Here is a 19161-nt window from a genome sequence, read left to right as displayed (position 1 = left end):
TTCAGCGTGGCCAAGTGGAGAGAGCTCTGCCACTTGTCCGCTGTGTGATCTTGGACACGCCGCTTCACTTCTCTGGGCCTCAGTTCCCTCAGTTGTAAAATGGGGAGTGAGATTGTGAGCCCCATGTGGGACAGGGACGCTTATGCTGTAATGTGGGAGACAGCCATAAATCGAATGGTTGTATACGAAAGAGAGCTAAGAGGGTGCAAATAAGTTATATTGTAGTCTCTCGGGCACTTAGTACCGTGCTCTGCACTCAGTAAATGCTCGAGAATCGTGACTGGTCGATCTATTGCTGGAGTTGGCAGAAGGTGCTGGGAGATTAAGCCGGGAAAGCTGGTTGGAGGAGGTGGGATATTAGAAGTGATTTGAATGAGGAGAGAGCTGTAGGTCGTCTGATGTGGGGAGGGCCGGAGTTCCAAACCAGTGGGACAGAATGAACGAGGAATGGAGGAAGGAGAGTTAAGAACCAGGGACAGCTGGGTGGACTTGGGAAGAGGAAGAGGAGTTTAGGAAGAGCAGGTGAAGAGAGGAGCAAGATTTGGTGGGGCCAAGTGGTGGGGGCCATTGGAGGGTTTTAGAGGAGAAAAATGGGCTGAGCCAAAATAATGATGTTGGTATTTGTTAAGCGCTTACTATGTGCCGAGCACTGTTCTAAGCGCTGGAGTAGATACAGGGTAATCAGGTTGTCCCACGTGAGGCTCACAGTTAATCCCCATTTTACAGATGAGGGAACTGAGGCACAGAGAAGTGAAGTGACTTGCCCACAGTCACACAGCTGACAAGTGGCAGATCCGGGATTCGAACTCATGACCTCTGACTCCCAAGGCCGTGCTCTTTCCACCGAGCCACGCTGCTTCTCATGATGCTAAATGCTAAATACTCCATGTAGCAGCAACAACAGGAAGAATATATTTGAGAAGCAGCATGGCCTGGTGGAAAGAGCTTGGGCCCAGGAGTCGGAGGCCCTGGGTTCTATTCCTGGCTTATCCACGTGTCTGCTGCATGGTCTTGGGCAAGTCACTTAACTTCTCTATGCCTCAGTTACCTCATCTGCAAAACGGACATTAAGACTATGAGCTCCACATGGGATATGAACCGTGTCCAACCCGATTAGCTCGTATGTACCCCAGCGTTTAGTAGAGTGCCTGGCATTTATCAAGCACTTAGCAGATTCCATTTGAGAAAGAGAGGGAGAGAGAGACCACAGTCTAGAGGGGAAATCGATACCATTGATTGATTGATTGTAGGTGCTTGACAGATAACAGAGTTATTATCCTGATGCCTGCAAGGCATCTTGGGTGAAAACCACATCACGGAGAGGCATCGTTTTCTCCTCATTTCCCCACAGTGGCGGAGCCACTACTCGAACCTGGTCCTGCGTGAGGCCGCCAGCATCCCGGAAGATCTGCACCGGCGGGTACAGCGGGCCTTCCTCGCCCTGCGGGAGCGCGGCTGCTTTTTCCAAGACCTGGTGCGCATCAAGGGCAAAGACCGGCTCACCCCGGTGTCCCGCCTCCTCGTCGGCCAGCCGGGACACACCTACAGGTACCTGGAAACGAGGCTCTTCGCCGTGCCATGGCCGGAGGGCGGGAAAGATGTCAAGTACCGGGACACTGAGATAGCCACGGCCTGTGCCGCCCTAGCCCGCCTGAACGACCACCTGCGAGCGGAGACCATCCAGGCCTTGCGCGGGCCGCGGATGACCGCCGTCTTGGACGACCCAAGCGTCCCCGTCTTCTCGGCCCTACCCCCCGTCCCGGAGACTCCCGCGGAAGGGCCCGGAGCGGGAGACGAGGGTCCGCCCGATGCCGGCCGAGCCGACCCGGGGGTGGGTCCGAGCCGAGCGGCGTACAACGTGACGTTGTTGAATTTCATGGATCCCCAACAGATGGACTACCTGAAGGAGGAGCCTTATTTCGGGATGGGGAAAATGGCCGTGAGCTGGCACCACGACGAGAATCTGGTGGAAGGGTCGACGGTGGCGGTGTATAGTTACAGCTGCGAAGGTCAGTTTGGCCGCGCAAGTCTTTGGGCCCGGAGCTGATTTGGGCTGGTGCTGCCCCAAATAGGGTGGCAAGACATCCGGTTTCACCCAGTGGGCCTGTTCGTTCATTCATCATTCATTCATTCATTTTTTTGAGCATTTTCCGTGTGAAGAGCACTAAACTAAGCACTTGGGAGAGTACACTGTAACAGTAAACAGACACATTCCGTGCCCACAACAAGTTTTCAGTGTAGAGGCAGCATGTATTTTAGCCTGCTTTTGACTTTCCAGCCCCCAACCTTCCGCTGGTACCACTCGGTCAGACAATCATATTTATTGAGCACTCTGTACAGAGCACTATCTAAGCGCTTGGGAGAGTACAATAGAACAGTAAGTAGACACATTCTCTGCCCACCGCAGACTTATAGTCCAGAGGGGGAGACAGACATGAATATAATTAAATAAATGACAGTTATGTACATAAATGCTGTGGGGCTGGGTGAAGGGGAGGAATAAAGGGAGCGAGTCAGGGTGATGCAGAAGGGAGTGGGAGAAGAGGAAAGGAGGGCTTAGTCAGGGAAGGCCTCTTGGAGGAGATATTTCTTCACTACTGCTGCAGCAAACCAGGGAGGGGAATGCAAAAGCCCTGAGCAAGTAGGAGATTTGGAGATCCCCCGGAAGCAGAAACGTGGGAAATTGGCCTTCTCCCGGAAATGGTGTCCGCGATGTCATGATGTTACGCCGCACATGATGCCACGCGCTCCTCCTTTTCCAGAATTCCAGAGGGTCACCGGTGACCACCCCGTGCCTGGGTGTTTAGTGGCCAGAACACCTGTACCTCCCAAGGGCCGCTAACCTGGGGCCCAAATCTAGGCGTGCCGCTTGCTAATTGTCTCGCCGCCCTCGGACTTACGCCGTTTTCCCACGCAAGCGGTCCCGACATTTCCCTTCTTCTGCCCCCTCCCCGGAGCGAGGCCCCCAGTTTCCATGTAGTTAGCGCTCAGAGGAGATGGCAGCCTTACTATAATTAAGTTGCTGATAAAGAGCCAAGAAAACAAAATCTGTCAAATCTCTCCAGGTTCCCACAGGTGCACATTTCCAGCCTTGCAAACATGTTTTATTGTGGTTGACATCAGTGCCTTTATGGGAGCGATTTGTCAAATATGAAGTCGCTCCCACTTCAGGCGGCTTTTCCTACCGCCCTCCTGTGCCAGAAGCAGGCGGGGTTGGTTCTGGGAACAGGCATTCCCAGTTTCCACAGAGCCCTCGAGTTTCCTGCCTAGGCATGTGCTTCTGGAGGTCCTGCAGTGCCCCATGGCCTGGAATAATGGAGGGGGTCCTAGAGTTCTGCTTTGGACACCCGCGCTGGGTGGCGATTGGTCCCCACTCCCCTTGCCCGGTGGCAGTGTTCGGATTTGGAGCGCCAGGGGTGGAGAGTGGAAGGGGGCAGCATCATCACCTCGAACAGGAAGTCAGTTAGGCACCTCCTAAACCACCCCAGTTCTTGACATCTGGCCCGGACACTCATCCTTTCGGATTCTTTTGTCTCCCCTTTTAGGGCTCTATGCAGGAGACGCAGAGAGAAGCAGCTCGTCCTAGTGGAAAGAGCCCGGGAGTCAGAAGGACTGTAAAATGAGAAAGAATGAATAAATTCCTTCATATTTATTGAGCACTTATTGTGTACAGAGCACTGTACTAAGCTTGGGAGAGCGCAATATGACAACACACACATTCCTTGCCCACAGTGAGCTTACAGCCTAGAGGGGGAGACAGACATAAATATAAATTATAAATATAATCCCCCGATTAGACTGTAAGCCCGTCAGTGGGCAGGGACTGTCTCTGTTGCTGATTTGTCCATTCCAAGTGCTTAGTACAGTGCTCTGCACATAGTAGCGCTCAATAAATACTATTGAATGAATGAATAAATTAATTACAGAAATGGACATAAGTGCTGTGGGGCTGGGAGGGGGATGAATAAAGGAAGCAGGTCGGGTGACGCTGAAGGATTGGGAGGAGAGGAAAGTCGGGCTTAGGCAGGGAAGGCTTCTTGGAGGAAGCCTTCAGTAAGGCTTTGAAGATGGGGAGAGTAAGACTGAGTCCCATGTGGGACGCGGACTGTGTCCAACTTGATTAACTTGCATCTACCCCGGCGCTTAGCATAGCGTCTGGCACATAGTAAGCGCATATCAAGTACCTTTAAGAAAAAAAGTGGCCTGATCCACCAGAGACAAACTTGGGTCTTGCTCGAGAACTGCTCTGCGAGGGCTGTTGACCTGCTGGACCAAAGTTGGGCCTTCTGCTCTTTTGGAAGTTCTCCTCCCTGTGGTCTAGAGGACGTTTTTACCTGGGGACTCTGCGCCGAAAGGACAGTGGGGTTTATTAGTTTCTTTTCCAAGAAGGTGACTCACCTAAATCGACGGTGAGGTTCTGTGGTGGCTCCACAGTGCAACAAAAGTTCCTTTGTGCCTAGGTTGGCTCCCTCTGGGTAAAGTCTTTTTGTAGTCTCCCAGCTGAGAAGCCAGTCCACTGTGGCCGCGGAAGGGAAAAGGGATAGAAATGGCATCAGCGTTTTCACGTTTGCGACCCTGCGGATCGCTCGGTTTCGCTGGCAAAGCAGCTGTTCTTGGAGAGAGTCATTAAAAGAGATTTGACGCGAACTGTGCGTGGACAAGTTCGTTATGGAATCCCTTGTCAGGGACCTTTTTTTTAAATGACTTGCCCTGCTGCTTTTTTCTGGGGGGGAGATGGGTGCCTGGTGAGAGGTGAGAGAAGTTAAGTGACTTGCCCAAGGTCATGCAGCAAAATGGCAGAGCCGGGATTAGAACCCAGGCCCACTGAATCCCAGGCCTGAGCTCTTTTCACTAGGCCACCCTGATTTAAACTATAAAATCCAACACCTATCACTTCCTCCCTGATAATGCCTTTCGTCAGAGAAAATGCTCATTAGGTTTCTAGTTGGCCAGTAATGCCCCTTCTCCCCCGCCCTCTTTGGTTTGTTATTTTAGTAGGTGGAGGTCACTGAGTAGTAATTTGTACAGAGTGAGGGTAATTTTCTGCTGCACTCAATAGCTTTCTCCTGCAGGCAAGGGTAATGGATATTGCAGAGTTAGACTGGAATAGTGACAATTTTTAATCAGCAAGTGGCATCGGAGAGCCAAGAATCACCAGGCACGGTGCTAGTTTTCTAGATTCCAACTGTATAATTACGCAGTAATTGCCAACAACTGCTTGCTACTTGTCGTTCTAAACTAATTTAAGCCACCCAGGGGTAGGTTAAGACCATTGCTTATCAAAGCCCCACAGGCCACACTTTGTTGTTCTGTGGAAAGGATTATTTAAAACAACGGTTAGTAACGTTAATACTGCGTCCAAATGAACGTACTCTGAGTTTTAAACTCCTCCCTTGGTGTCTGCAGAGTAGAGGCGGAGTAGTATCGAGGAGAATAGCGTCCAGGGCATTTAGCTGACTCGCTGGAAGGGAACCCTGTGCTGCAAACCTTAAAGAGGATGCTAGCTCCCTTCTAGACCGTAAACTCGTTGTGGGCAGGGGACACGTCTACCGACTCTGTTGTGTCGTACTCTCTCAAGCTCTGAGTAAAGTGCTCTGCCCACAGTCAGTGCTCAATAAATACCACTGATGATGCTGCTGCTCAATTTGAAATACGGTCTTGTTACCTTTTAATATCTGCCCTGAACAGCATGATCTTCTAGTATTCAGATCTAGTTTGCGAGAAGAGGCAAAGCCAGCTCTTTCTGGGATCATCCCGGATGGCTCTGTTGAGATGGGATAGTCTTCCTCTCTGGACTGTAAGCTTGTTCTGGGCAGGGAATGGATCTGTTTATTGTTTATTGTACACTCCCAAGAACTTAGTACAGTGCTCTGCACACAGTAAGCACTCAATAAATACGACTGAATGGATGAATGATTAGGGTGTTTAAGGTGGGGAAAGAAATCTCTGTTTATCCTTCCCTCATTTCACCATTTCCCACAGAAAACCTTTGCACAGCAGGTCAAGAACTTATAAAAGTGTTTCGGACCTTTCCTTATGATGCTTTTTGCTTTCTTAGCTCTTGCAAAGTGGCAAAAATCAAGCGGTCGGGTGGCTGCGAATATTTGTGGAGTCTTCCAAAGTGCTTCTGATGCTTTATCTGCAAGCCGACAGAACCCAACGTTGTGCTGAAGCATTTTAGATTTGTCTGGAAAGAATCTCCACATATTCAGCCAGAAATCCCAGAGAGCTTGTAATTGATCGCACAGTTTGCCTTTGTCAAGAGGCTGCGCCAAGCACTGGGCTGGAGGTAAGGGCCGATTCATTTTTAACTGAAGGAAAGCTTCACTTTTGCAGATAGTTCGAAAGGAGCTTCGTCTCGTGTCCACAGCAGCTCCCACGTCCTCGCCCTTCTGCGTCACCCTTGCTCTCGGATTTGTGCGGTTTAAGCACTTGGTATTCGCTCCGCCTTCAACCCCACAGCCCTTTGTACAAATCCCTAATTTATTTGAATATCTCCCCTTCTAGACTGTAGGCTTATTTTGGGCAGGGAACGCGTCTACCAACTCTGTTAGATTGCACTCCTCAAAGTGTTTAGTACATGTTCTATTTGTTTTATTTCTATGGTATTTGTTAAGCGCTTAGTATATGCCAAGAACTGTTGGGGGTAAATATAAGATAATCAGGTTGGACTTAGTGTCCCACATGAGGATCACAGTTTTAATCCCCATTTAGATGAGGTAACTGAAGTACAGAGAAGTGGACTTGCTCGAGGTCCCACAGCAGACAAGTGGTGGAACCCGGGATTAGAACCCAGGTCCTTCTGATTCGCATGCCTGTTTCTATCCACTAGGCCACGCTGCAAACAATGAGCACTGAATTATTATCTTGGTATTTTTTGAGCACCTGTTCTGAGTATTCATTCAATCGTATTTATTGAGCGTCTACTGTGTTCAGAGCACTGCACTAAGCACTTAGGAGGGAGAACAGGTATAGAACCCCCATTTTACAATCGAGGAAACTGAAGCCCAAAGAAGTTAAGTGACTTGCCCAAGGTGACACCGTGAGCAGTTGGCAGAGCTGGGATTCATCAATCACTGGTATGGAGTGATTATGCACAGAGCACTATACTAAGCTCTTGGGAGAGTACGGCAGAATTAGCCGAGATGTTCCCTGCTCGTAATGAGCTCGAACCCAGGTCCTCTTACTCCAGATCTGTTCTCTTTCCACTAGGCCATGCTGCTTCTCCGAATATGATTGATTGATCAATAATTGTGGTATTTGTGCTTACTGTGTTCCAGGAACTGTACTAAATGCAGACTTAGATACAATGCAGTCAGATCAGACCCAAACTCTGTCCCTCGTGGGACTGTAACTGGGAGCATGGCCCAGTGGGAAGAGCAGAGGCCTTGGAGTTAGAAGGACCTGGGTTCCAATGCCGCCTCTGATGCTTATCTGCTGGGTGAATTTGGGCAAAGTCACTTTACTTCTCTGGGCCTCGGTTGCCTCATCTGTAAAATGAGGATTAAGACTGTGAACCCTATGTGGGACACAGTCCAACCTGAGTAACTTGTACCTACCTCAGCGCTTAGAACAGTGCCCGGCCCATAGTTAGAGTTTAACACAACACAATAAAAAAGAGAGAGAAAAGGAAGTCTCTTTTCCTCGGAAGACTCTTCCTTAGTTGTGCCTCCTTAAAGGATTCCCCAAAAGAGCAGAACAGTTTGAAGTTGAATTTGGAAATTTCTTCCAGGTGGAAGGGTTGTTTGTTGAAGAAATACCCTAATTTCATTCTTGGGGTGAGTTTTTCACCCTGTGTGTCCAAGATTACAGTCCTCATTCTTCAAAGTCTTGCCAGACGAGGGCCTGGTATTTGCAACAAATGCATTATCCGTCTTTGACCAGATTTGCATTCCTCCTCATTGTTTTCTCTCCATGTCTAGTTTCCCTTTCCATCTTCCTGTATCTCTTGAAGTGGGATTCTCTCTCCCTCTCCTGCTGTTTTGGGAGATTCTGGGAACTACTTTGCTTTTTCTCCCCATTCTGGTGACGGGGTATTGCCATTGTTCTCGTCTGTCCGTTTCCCCCGATTAGACCGTAAGCCCGTCAAACGGCAGGGACCGTCTCTATCTGTTGCCGACTTGTTCATCCCAAGCGCTTAGTACAGTGCTCTGCACATAGTAAGTGCTCAATAAATACTATTGAATGAATGAATGAAAGTTGGATTTAATAATAATAACTGTAGTATTTGTTAAACACTTACTATATGCTAAACGCTGTTCTAAGTGCTGGGGTACTTAAAGTGAAATCTCTCACCTCCTCTCTAAACCTATCCCCTCCACCTGTGCTTCTGACCCTTCACACCTTTTTAAATCACTCGCCTCCTCCCTCCTTCCCTGAGAAGAAGAGAAGCAGAGTCGCCGTCTTCAACTCTTCACTTTCCAACATGCTTATGTCTCCCCATCCTAAAAAACAAAATCCTACCTTGACTCCACAGCTCCCTCCAGTTATCACCCTCCCTCCCTCCTACCATTTCTCTCCAAACTTGTTGACAGTGTTGTTTACACCCACTGTCTCCACGACCTCTCCTCCAATTCTCTCCTGGACCCCCCTCCACTCCACAGTCAGCCCTCTCTAAGGTATCCAAGGACCTTCTCTCCAAATCTTGCGGCCCCTGTAGACCACCAGCCGCTTCTTGAAACTTTATCTAACCTCGGATTCACTGACTCCATCCTCTCTTGGTTCTCCTCCTAGCTCGCTGACCACTTCTCCGTCTCTTTCGCTGGCTCCTCTTTCTCCCATCCTCTGACGGTAGGTTTCCCTCAAGGCTCAGTTCTTGTCCCTTTCTATTCTCCCTCTACACCCACTCCCTTGGAGAACTCATTTGCTTCCATGGCTTCAATCACCAGCTCAATGCAGATGATTCCCAAATCTATCTCCAGATTTATCTATTTAATCTATCCCTGCAATCTCAGATTTCCTCCTGCCTCTGAGACTTATCTACTTGGATGTCCCTCTTGATGCCTCAAATTAAACATGTCCAAAACCCAACTCCTTATCCTCCCACCCAAACCCTGTCTTCCTCCCCATCTTTTTCCATCACTGTAGACAACACCACTCTCCTCCCTATTTCAAACCCCTTAACCTTGGCGTTGTCCTTGAGTCATCAGTCTCATTCCACCCACATATTCAATCTGTCACAAATCCTCTTGGTTCTACCTCTTGTCACAAATCTGTCACAAATCCTCTTGGTTGCTAAAATCCTCCCTCTCCTCTCCATCCAAACTGCTACCAAGCTGATAACAGCATTTAGCCCATCCCGCCTCGACTACTGCATCTGGCTCCTCGTTGACCTCCTGGCCTTCCGTCTCTCCCCACTCCAATCCGTACTTCACTCTGCTGCACCGATCATTTATTAACGAAACCAGTCAGTCCATTTCTCCCCGCTCCTCAAGAGCCTCTAATGACTGCTCATCTGCCCTCGCATCAAACGGAAACTCCTTACCCTTGTCTTTAAAGCACTCAATCAACTTGCCCCCTCCTACCTCACCTCTCTAATCTCTTACATACACTCTACTCCTCTAGGGCCAGTTTACTCACTGTGTCCCAGTCTCATCTATCTTGCTGGTGGCCCCTTTTCCAGGTCGTCCCCCTAGCCTGGAACTCCCTCCCCCTCCATATATGCCAGACCACCACCCTCTCCACCTTCAAAGCATTGTAAGGTCACATCTCCTCCAAGAGGCCTTCCCAGATTGAGCCCTCTTTCCCCCAACTCCCTCTCTCTTCTGCATCATCTCTGCACTCGGATCTGTGACTTTTGGATGTGATATTTGTCCCGCTCCCAACACCGCAGCACTCGTATACAGATCTTTAAATTATATATTATAACGTATTTGTTCGTATCAATGTCTGTCTCCCCCTAGACTGTAAGCTCATATGTGCAGAGGATGTGTCTGTTAATCCTGCTGTATTATGCTCTCCCATACGCTTAGTACAATACTCTGCACATAATAAATGCTCAGTAAATAATAATAATAATGGTGGTATTTGTTAAGCGCTTACTATGTGCAAAGCACTGTTCTAAGCGCTGGGGGGATACAGAGTGATCGGGTTGTCCCACGTGGGGCTCACAGCCTTAATGCCCATTTTACAGATGAGGCAACTGAGGCCCAGAGAAGTGAAGTGACTTGCCCAGAGTCACACAGCTGAGAAGCGGCGGAGCGGAGATTCGAACCCATGACCTCTGACTCCCAGGCCCGGGCTCTTTCCACTGAGCCACGCTGCTTCTTGCCATTGACTGATGGGGGTAGATGCAAGTTTATCAGTTTGGATACAGTCCCTATCCTACATGGGACTCACACAGTCTAGGTAGGAGGGAGTAGGATTTAACCCCCATTTTAGAGATGAGGAAACTGAGGCACAGGGAATTTAAGTGAAGACTTGCCCAAGGTCACACAGCAGACAAGTGGCAGAGCTAGAATCAGAACCCAGGTCCTCTCAATCCCAGGCCAGGGCTCTTTCCATTAGGCCACACTGCTTTTCTCTCTCTCACATACATATACACACCGATCCATTCTGGTGTTTACATACATCTTTATATAGTTACATAGGTTAGTTTCAGTTATCTACTTTGTGTGCATAATTAATTCTATCTGTGTTTCCATATTCAAACAGCCATCTGTATCTTCAAAATAAGCACTAAGGACTTGAAAGTAATATTTCACACAATTTTAAGAAGCAAGTCCTTAGGGAATTTAATATAAGAAATCACTGTAAACTGTTCTAACCTTTTATTTGTTTTGAGTTGGATGCGTGAGCTTACCGATGCGAAAATCCTCTTCAACATACAATTTTTCAAGTGTCTTTGGTTTTTCCCCCTCAGACCGGTTGAAGGGGGGGAACTTCCTACTCGTCTGCCTTGTCAGTTTTAAAAGAACAAGTATCAAAATCACTGACTGCAGCTTAAGTCGAAGGGAATTCTTGTGAATATTAATGTCTGATTAAAAAAAAGTCACACAGCTGAGTGTAGGGAAATTTTTCAGAAGGCCTATTGGGATCTGAAAGAGTAGAGGTGGGTACTTTGTCAAACTACTTAAAAGAAGCCCTTTTCTCACACAGTTGTAATTATATTTACTACTTAATTAGTTCCGGGGCCTTCCTGGAGTACCCCTAGATGCCTCAGCACCCATTCGTTCATTCAGTCATATTTACTGAGTGCTGACTTTGTGCAGAACACTGTACAGAGCACTTGGGAGAGTACAATTTAACAGTAAACAGACACATTCCCTGCCCACAAGGAGCTTACAGTCTAGAGCGGGCCACAGACATTAACAGAAATAAATAAATTTCATTTACGTACATATGTCACCCGAAAGTAGCTTGCCCTAGGATTTGCACAATTTATTCATCCCTCCCTCAGCCCCACGGCCTACTTAGGGGCATATCCGTAATTCATTTGTTTATAATAATGGCTGTCTCCCCCTCTAGACTGTGAGCTCCTCGCGGGCAGGAAACACGTCTACCAACTCCGTTGTATTGTCCTCTCCCAACTGCTTAATGCAGTGATCTGCCCATGGTAAGTGCTCAATAAATACGATCGATTGATCGACAGCCGGTCAGGAGTCACGGTTAAGCTCCGAGGTTGTGGGAATTTAGCTCCAAGTTCCCCCCCCCATACGCTTTTTTTTTTTAACCAAGGTTTGGTAAATTCAGGCGGAGAAAAGACCGCAAGCACCGAGGCGCCTTTTTTTATCCCTTCAGTGTAACCGAGGATTAGGAGCAAGCAGGAGCATGCTGCCTCCGTTTGTTTCCAGGAGAACGTGGCAAGAGTAATCAGACGCAAATGCTACAGATAATTATAATGTGTCCTTGGTGAATCAAGGGAGCCTGGGAACGTCACTGTACTGAAAGAATGAAAAAATGTATCACTCTTTAAAAAAAAGGAAAACCCACACTTAAAACCCAACTCATTTTAACGAGCGCATGCCAAGGGTTCTGGATTTATGAGGAAACTCCAGGACACTTTGATTGAATTCGCTGCCTCCGATTGTAGTGCTACATTTTATCGGTGCCATGTTGAGAAGAACGCTGTCGCTAAAGGGATGGGACGGTGGTAGGAGTCTAGGAGAGTCAACCCACAAAGACGACCTCTTTTTAGAACGTCCGCGATATGCGGCCTTGAAAACACTTTGAAAGCACTGTGTCTGCCATCTTCAGAAATGCTTTCCCCTGTGCTGGAGTTATAATTTATCTAAGTGGGGAGGGAAATGTGAAAAGCCCTTTAAAGATGCTTGCATTGATTACTCCCCCCCCCCCCCCCGAGTATTTTCTGGATGAAGTTTTCTCCTCTGTATACTCTTTAATGAAAGTCAGTGGCAAAGTAGGGCTCAACCTTCGCTTCTGCCTCAGCTACCTCATCTGTGAAATGGGGGTTAAGACTGTGAGCCCCAAGTGGGACATGGATTGTGTCCAACCTAATTGCTCGCTAAATACAGTGCCTGGCATATAGTAACCGCTTAACAAATACCACAATCTCCAATCTTCCCCCCCCCCCCCCCCCAACAACATCGAGCCGGGACTGTTTATTAAAAGACTCCTTCAGAAACTTAAGCCCAAGTGATGTCACATGGTTCAGACATTGCCATGTTTTCTTCTTTTTTTCATGGCATTTGTTAAGGCTAAGTAGATGCAAGTTAATCAGGTTGGACACAGTTCATGTCCTACATTGGACTCACATTATTAATCTCCATTTTACAGATGAGGTGACTGAGGCACAGAGAAGTTAAGTGACTTGCTCAAGTGACAGCAGACAATCAGCAGCAAGAAGTGACTGCTGGACCTTCCTCACATAAAGCAGCATTTCCTTTTTGCAGTCAGAGGGTCTGGGTTCTAATCTCAGCTCCTCCGCTTGTCTGCTGTGTGTACTTGGGCAAGTCCTTTAACTTCTGAGCCTCAGTTGCCTCATCTGTAAAATGGGGATTAAGACTGTGAGCCCCATGAGGGACAGAGGACTGTGTCCAAAAGCTTGTAAATAATTCTGGTATTTGTTAAGCGCTTACTCTGTGCTAGGTACTGTACTAAGTGCTAGGGTAGATACATTATCAGGTTGGACACAGTCCCAGTCCCACATGGGGTTCACAATCCCCAATATCTACCCCAGTGCTTAGTACTGTGCCTGGCAATATTAACCACTTCACAATACTATTATTATTATTCCCATCTTTTGATCGAAAACAAGTTTGGGTCATAATTGACCCAAAACATGATGCTATCTGCTCAAATTTATTTATTTTTTCCCAAGTTACCCCACCCTTAGCAATTGGAGGCCGAAGCTCTGTTAGCCCTGGAACAGATGTCTTGAAAAAACCAACTTGGTAGCAAAGGCCTGAAATAATAGCTTTTGAATCTTAAACTAGAAAGTCTCGAATAAAAATAATGATGTTTACAGGATTTCCCCGAACAGCATGTTCCCCTCCGTAGCCTCCAGCCTTTCTCCTCCCGCATGGTTCTTTCCAATGACAATCGTTAGATTGTTTTGTGGGAATGCTATTCTTAGGTCTCTAACTGAGCCTAACTGAACAGTTTCCTTTCTGGTGAAAATGGCTGATTTTGTTAGAAGACCTGCTTCCTTCATTCTCTATCTTTTTTCTTTAATGATATCTGTTAAGAGCTTACTAGGTGCCAGACACTGTTCTGAGCGCTGGGATAGATAGAAGATAATCAGGTTGGACACGGTCCATGTCCCACATGGGGCTCACAGTCTTACTCCCCATTTTACAGGTGAGGTAACTGAGGCCCAGAAAATTGGTAGTGGATAGAACACAGGCCTGGGAGTCAGAAGGTCATGGGTTCTAATCCCGGCTCTGCCACTTGTCTGCTGTGTGACCTTGGGCAAGTTACTTGACTCCTCTGGGCTTCAGTTACCTCATCTGTAAAATGTGGATTGAGCCTGTGAGCCCCACTTGGGACAGGGACTGGGTCCAACATGATTTGCTTGTATCCACCCCAGCGCTTAGTACAGTGCCTGGCACATAGTAAGCGTTTAACAGATACCATTATTATTATTATTATTATTATTACTTCTGTGTCTCTTCTCTTTCCTAAGGCCTCTCGATGGCTCTTGTTGTTGATGACTCTTCTGTAAGAGGAAGCACATAATTAAGAAAGAGACATTCAGTTTATGACATCAGGAATACTTATATCCAGTATGAGTTCTTCCCCTTCTGTTTGTCCAACTCAAGGATTTGTTCATTTGCACGTTTGACACCTTAAACTTCTCTAAAATGATGATGATTGTATTTGTCAAGCGCTTACTATGTGTCAAGCACCGTTCTAAGTGCTGGGGAAGATCCAAGTTAATCAGGTTAGACACAGTCCCTGACCTAATGGGGCTCACAGTCTTAATCCCCATTTTACAGATGAGGTAAAGTGACTTGTCTAAGATCACACAGCAGAAGAGTGGCGTGGCGGAGATTAGAACCGAGGTCCTTCTGACTTCCAGGTCTGTGCTATATCCACTAGGCCACTTTGCTTCCCTAAAAATGCAGCTTTGCTCTGAAGAGGGTGGTAGAGAATTGAGTGAACAATCCATTTTGAAGAACCGTAAATGGCCAGTTTTTGCCCGTCAGTGAGGAAAATTGTTGGTTTTTCATGATCATTGTCAGTCAACCAATCAATTGTATTTATTGAGTGCTTACTGTGTACAAAGGACTGTACGTAGCAAGGGACAGGGCCCGTTCCCAATTCCTACCTGTTATGTATTTCCCAGCGCTTAGGACAGTGCTGTGCAAACAGTAAGCACTTAATAAATGCTCTTTCTACTACTACAACACAGTTGATTTGGTAGACGCATTCCCTGACCGGTAAAATAAATAGATTATAGTGGATTATTTTCTGATGGACAAGACTTCCTTACCCTCTGTGGAACCTGAATAAGGTCGCTTCACTTTTCTCATCTTGGTTTCTCCACCCGAAAAAAGGGAGGTGAAACGAATTTACTTGGACGCAGCCAGAAGGTTCTCGGAGGACTCATGCCATGTTTACTTTTAAAGAACCCGATAATGGGATGAGTTGGAATCTAGAGGATGTTGCAGAAACACCTAAAAGATTGGAGTGAAAGAACACTTCCCACCAGGCACGTCCTGTTTTTCCTGATCCATGTTCTTTCTCTCCGACAGGCCCGGAAGAGGATGGAGAGACGGAGCAAGAAATGGAAGGGAGAGATCATGCTACTTGGCACGTGGGCCTGAAGATAGCCTGGGACATAGACACGCCTGGGTTGGCATTACCTCTTCACCAAGGAGACTGCTACTTCATGCTGGGTAATCTCCCCAAGGCGGAAATGATGCTTTAGCTTTGCCCAGGGGAAGAGGGTTTTGAAAGATCATTTTTCACTGGAAAAGTTTTGTGCTGTGCTGTTATCATCACAGTCTATCAGTTAATCGCACTCATTGAGCACTGACTGTGCCACAGAGAACCGTACTTAGCACTAAGGAGAGAACAATCACGGCCTAATAGAAAACGCGTGGGCCTGGCAGTCAGAGATCCTGGATTCTAATCTCGGCTCTGCCACTTGTCTGCTGTGTGACCTCGGGCAAGCCACTTTACTTCTCTGTGCTTTAGTTTCCTCATCTGTGAATTGGAGATTAAATCCTACTCCATGCTACCTAAGCCGTGAGCCTCACGTGGAACAGGGACTGTGTCCAACCTGATAATCTTGAAGCTACCCCAATGCTTAGAACGTAGAACCCGGGTCCTCTGACTTCCAAGCCCGGGCTTTTTCCACTATGCCATGTTGGATTTACTAAGCGTTTCTGGTTTTTTCCCTTCCCCGTTTCTAAAGTGGCCCTGTACTAAAGTTACCTTTTCTCGTCACTTTTTAAAAGCAAATACCACAAGTAGGCCCCACTGAGAGACCTCAGCCCTGCCTGCTGATAACTGAAATCTGAACTTCACAGCGCTTATGAAAAGGAAACAGTTTAGCTCAATTTATAATAATATATTGGTCTGCGGAGGAAGTGCAGGCTGAACTCTGCTGTCTCAGGAACATACTCCAGGGGTGTCTGATATGGAACGTGTCGGGCGCCTGCAATAAATCCCCAGCCGGGAAGTGCCCAGCAGCCCTGCTGGCTGGGCCCGAGGACGCGCTTACTACTAGTTGTCACGGTTTTCCTTTTAAATTGGAATCTCTGCCCTAATCTCAGACTTAGACATGACCAGATTTGCAAGCAGATTTACAATTTTCACTAATTTTCCAACTTCAAAACACACTTAGTGGAAAAAAAAACTCCACTCTGGTCTTTCTCAAAGAGGATGATTTACTTGGCCACAGATGTTTTTCATAGACTGAATTTGACTTCGGGGTTGGGGGCTGAAAGCAGTTTGGAGACCAACTCAGGATTCATTTTTGGGAGAGCAGATTCCAGAGTTCCAGGAAGGCCCGAAAGTTGGTTTCACTGGGCAGAAATTGGGCGTGCAGGTGTGGTGCCGGTGGAATAGAAGGCGAAGGACAGGATGGGTAGACGGGGCTGGTCTTTCTAGCTGTGGTTCATTACACAACTTCCCCTTGGTTTCTTTTAATCTGTCTGAATCTGATTTCTCTTTGCTAATGTCACCTGCAGCCTGCGTGTCGAAGCTATTTATCGAGCACCTGACCACAAAGCACTGTACTAAGTGCTTGGGAGAGTTTGACAATAGCCACATACGCGATTCCTCTCTTCAGAGGACTTGCAGACTAATGAGGGAGGCAGTAAAAAAACTATTTACAGATGACACATTTCTTGAAGAATGTCAAATGATTTACAAATTGTTGGGGTAAGAGGAAGAATGAAGATCTGGTGGGAAGAAGTACAGAATATCAGGATGGCAGAGCAGGGTCAATTATTGAACATGCAAGTAAATAAACATATGTACATGGTATTTGTTAGGCGCTTACCGTGTGCCAGACACTATTAAACAGTGGAGTGGATAGAAGCAAATCGGGTCCCGTTACTATATGGGCCTCACAGTCTCAATTCCCCATTTTATAGGTGAGGTAACTGAGGCCCAGAGAAGTAAAGTGACTTGGCCACGGTCACACAGCAGGCAGGTGGCAGAGCTGGGATTAGAACCCAGGTCCTTCTGACTCCCAGTCTCGTGCTCTACCTACTAGGCCACGCTGTCCATCTGTTCAGGAATTAGATACCCTTTCGTCCAACGTTCCCGAGAACTTAGCGCCGCACGGGTAGGTGGGAAGGTCTGATGTGAGACCAGATCCTGATCCCTTCTGACTTCCGACCGTGACCAGCCGGACCCCTGACTTTTCCACCTTCGTTCCGCCAGGAACTAATGGGAGGGCAGATTCACCAACCGACAGGTGGCAGCGAGGGTGGGTGAGAGAATGAATTTGCCCCGGGCAGTGGTGGGATCGTTGTTCATAAACCGCAACCTGGTCTGCTAAGGAGGTGGCTTTTCCGGTAGTGACCTTGAGGGGAAGTAAGAGGAGGCAACTGACGAAAAGGAAAAGAGACAGTAGGGGATTCGGATGCATCGTGAGGCTAAAGGAATGATATTCAAATTAGATGCAGATTAGCATCTGTTCTTTATTTGATCCCGCTGGGGCATATCTTGAAATGGGAATATAACACTGTGAGTATGAAGGAGGGGGAACCCCTTTAGTAGTTAAAAGATTCCGGCTGAGGGACGTTGGAGACGAGAGTCGCGCTGTGACATCAAGGGGTTTCAAGTTCTTCCTCCTTTTAGGGAAAGCTTTCAGAGCCAAAAGCTTTTGTGGTTTCTGACCCACTCCCCTTGCCCCCGGCTCTGACCGACTGAGCTTAAAGCGGGGGCGATTTACGACTCAATCGTAAATTCAAAATAATTGTACGTGACCACATCTCACGGGGGTTACCTTGAAAGGTAGGTGCCGTGTTCTGCTTTCCGCTAAGGCCAGGCAGAGATACAGAAGCGGTCATAAATCAGGACTTCGGGCTGCAGTCGGTGAGCTTGAGGAATGGCCGTTTAAGGGGAAGGTGCTTAACCAGCCAAATGGGCAGCCGCCATGTTTATTTTCACTCTGAAAAGTAGAAAGATGACAGGGTAGCTCCGACCGCTCGCCTGATATGAACCTGAACTAGCCATCACAGAAGTATTAACGTTCGGCGCTTTCCGAGGTTGGGGCTCTCGGGCAAAGGTCCGAGGAAAATTATGTTCCCCGTCTTTCTGGGACTTCCATTTTGATTATGCTCGGGTTCTTTCCTCCTTCATCCCAACGGCCCGTAATCCGTCATAGTTCGGGCCGTAGGCCTCGAGTTATGAAATTCCTTCTGCCGTCAGTCAGTCATCAGTCAGTCGTATTTATTGAGCTCTTAGTCTGCGCAGAGCACTTTATTAAGCGCTTGGGAGAGCACAGTAGAACCGACGCATTCCCTGCCCACATCGAGCTTACATTCTAGAGACTGTCACAAGTCTCATCAGGATCTTGTAAGACCTCTGAAAGCCGCTCCGTTCAAAATGTCGGGTGGGGGAGATGATGTGCTTTATGCACCTTCTCTTGAAGCAGGGTTTCAGGGGTCTCGCTGCACTGGGTGGATGTGGAGTGGTCAGAGAAGGGCTAGCACTTTCCCTGTGTGTTTGCCTCCCATCAGCACCTGGGTTTTCCCCACCCACCCGTAAGTAAATTTTCATAGGCGCTTTAACCTTTGGAGGGAAAAGGATATCAACGTCTGGGTTTTTTAAACTTCCCAGCCTACGGCCACGGGTTCGAGACTTTGTGGGCTCTTGTAGACCAGGACAGCCTGCCCTCACTCCGGGGCTTCGTCAAGAGCTCCTCGGTCCCTCCTGCATCTCCTTGGGGATGGGAGGGAGGTGAATAAACGGTCCCCGAGGATGAGGACCTAAAGGATATACCCAGAATCGTCTGGCTGCTGCTGCTTCTGCTTCTGTGTTTCATCCTTCTCTGGAGGCCCAAGTGTCCCCAAATGCACCAGAAATCGGGTCAAGGGGAGGGGGGCAGACTCAAGGAGGGAAAGGAAGTCACTTCCCTGAGCCCAACCTGCTGAATCCTACTTGTATTTGGGAGTGGTCCCTCGTAGCCACCTCCTCCCCCAGAGCCCCCCACTTTCTTTGTGCCAAACCTATCCCACCAGCCTCTCAGGAGAACTGCTCAAAACGGTGACTAGAGAAAGGGGAAGGGAAGACAGAGAA

The 19161-nt window shown here is 47.8% G+C and overlaps 1 protein-coding gene across 2 annotated transcripts in view; it reads left to right on the top strand.

Moving 5' to 3' along the window:
- Positions 1–19161, top strand: part of FTO (FTO alpha-ketoglutarate dependent dioxygenase) — a 329352-nt gene that overhangs the window by 81933 nt on the left and 228258 nt on the right. For both annotated transcript variants that reach the window (XM_029075991.2, XM_039913519.1), the window contains exons 3-4: positions 1352–2009; positions 15156–15299. In XM_029075991.2, coding sequence (XP_028931824.1) covers positions 1352–2009; positions 15156–15299 — 802 coding nt within the window. The remainder of the gene's footprint in view (positions 1–1351; positions 2010–15155; positions 15300–19161) is intronic.

This window comes from Ornithorhynchus anatinus, chromosome 11 (genome assembly GCF_004115215.2).
Source record: "Ornithorhynchus anatinus isolate Pmale09 chromosome 11, mOrnAna1.pri.v4, whole genome shotgun sequence".
Classification (NCBI taxonomy): Eukaryota; Metazoa; Chordata; class Mammalia; order Monotremata; family Ornithorhynchidae; genus Ornithorhynchus; species Ornithorhynchus anatinus.
Note: the sequence above shows the minus strand (reverse complement) of the source record. Positions and strands in the feature narration are given on the sequence as shown.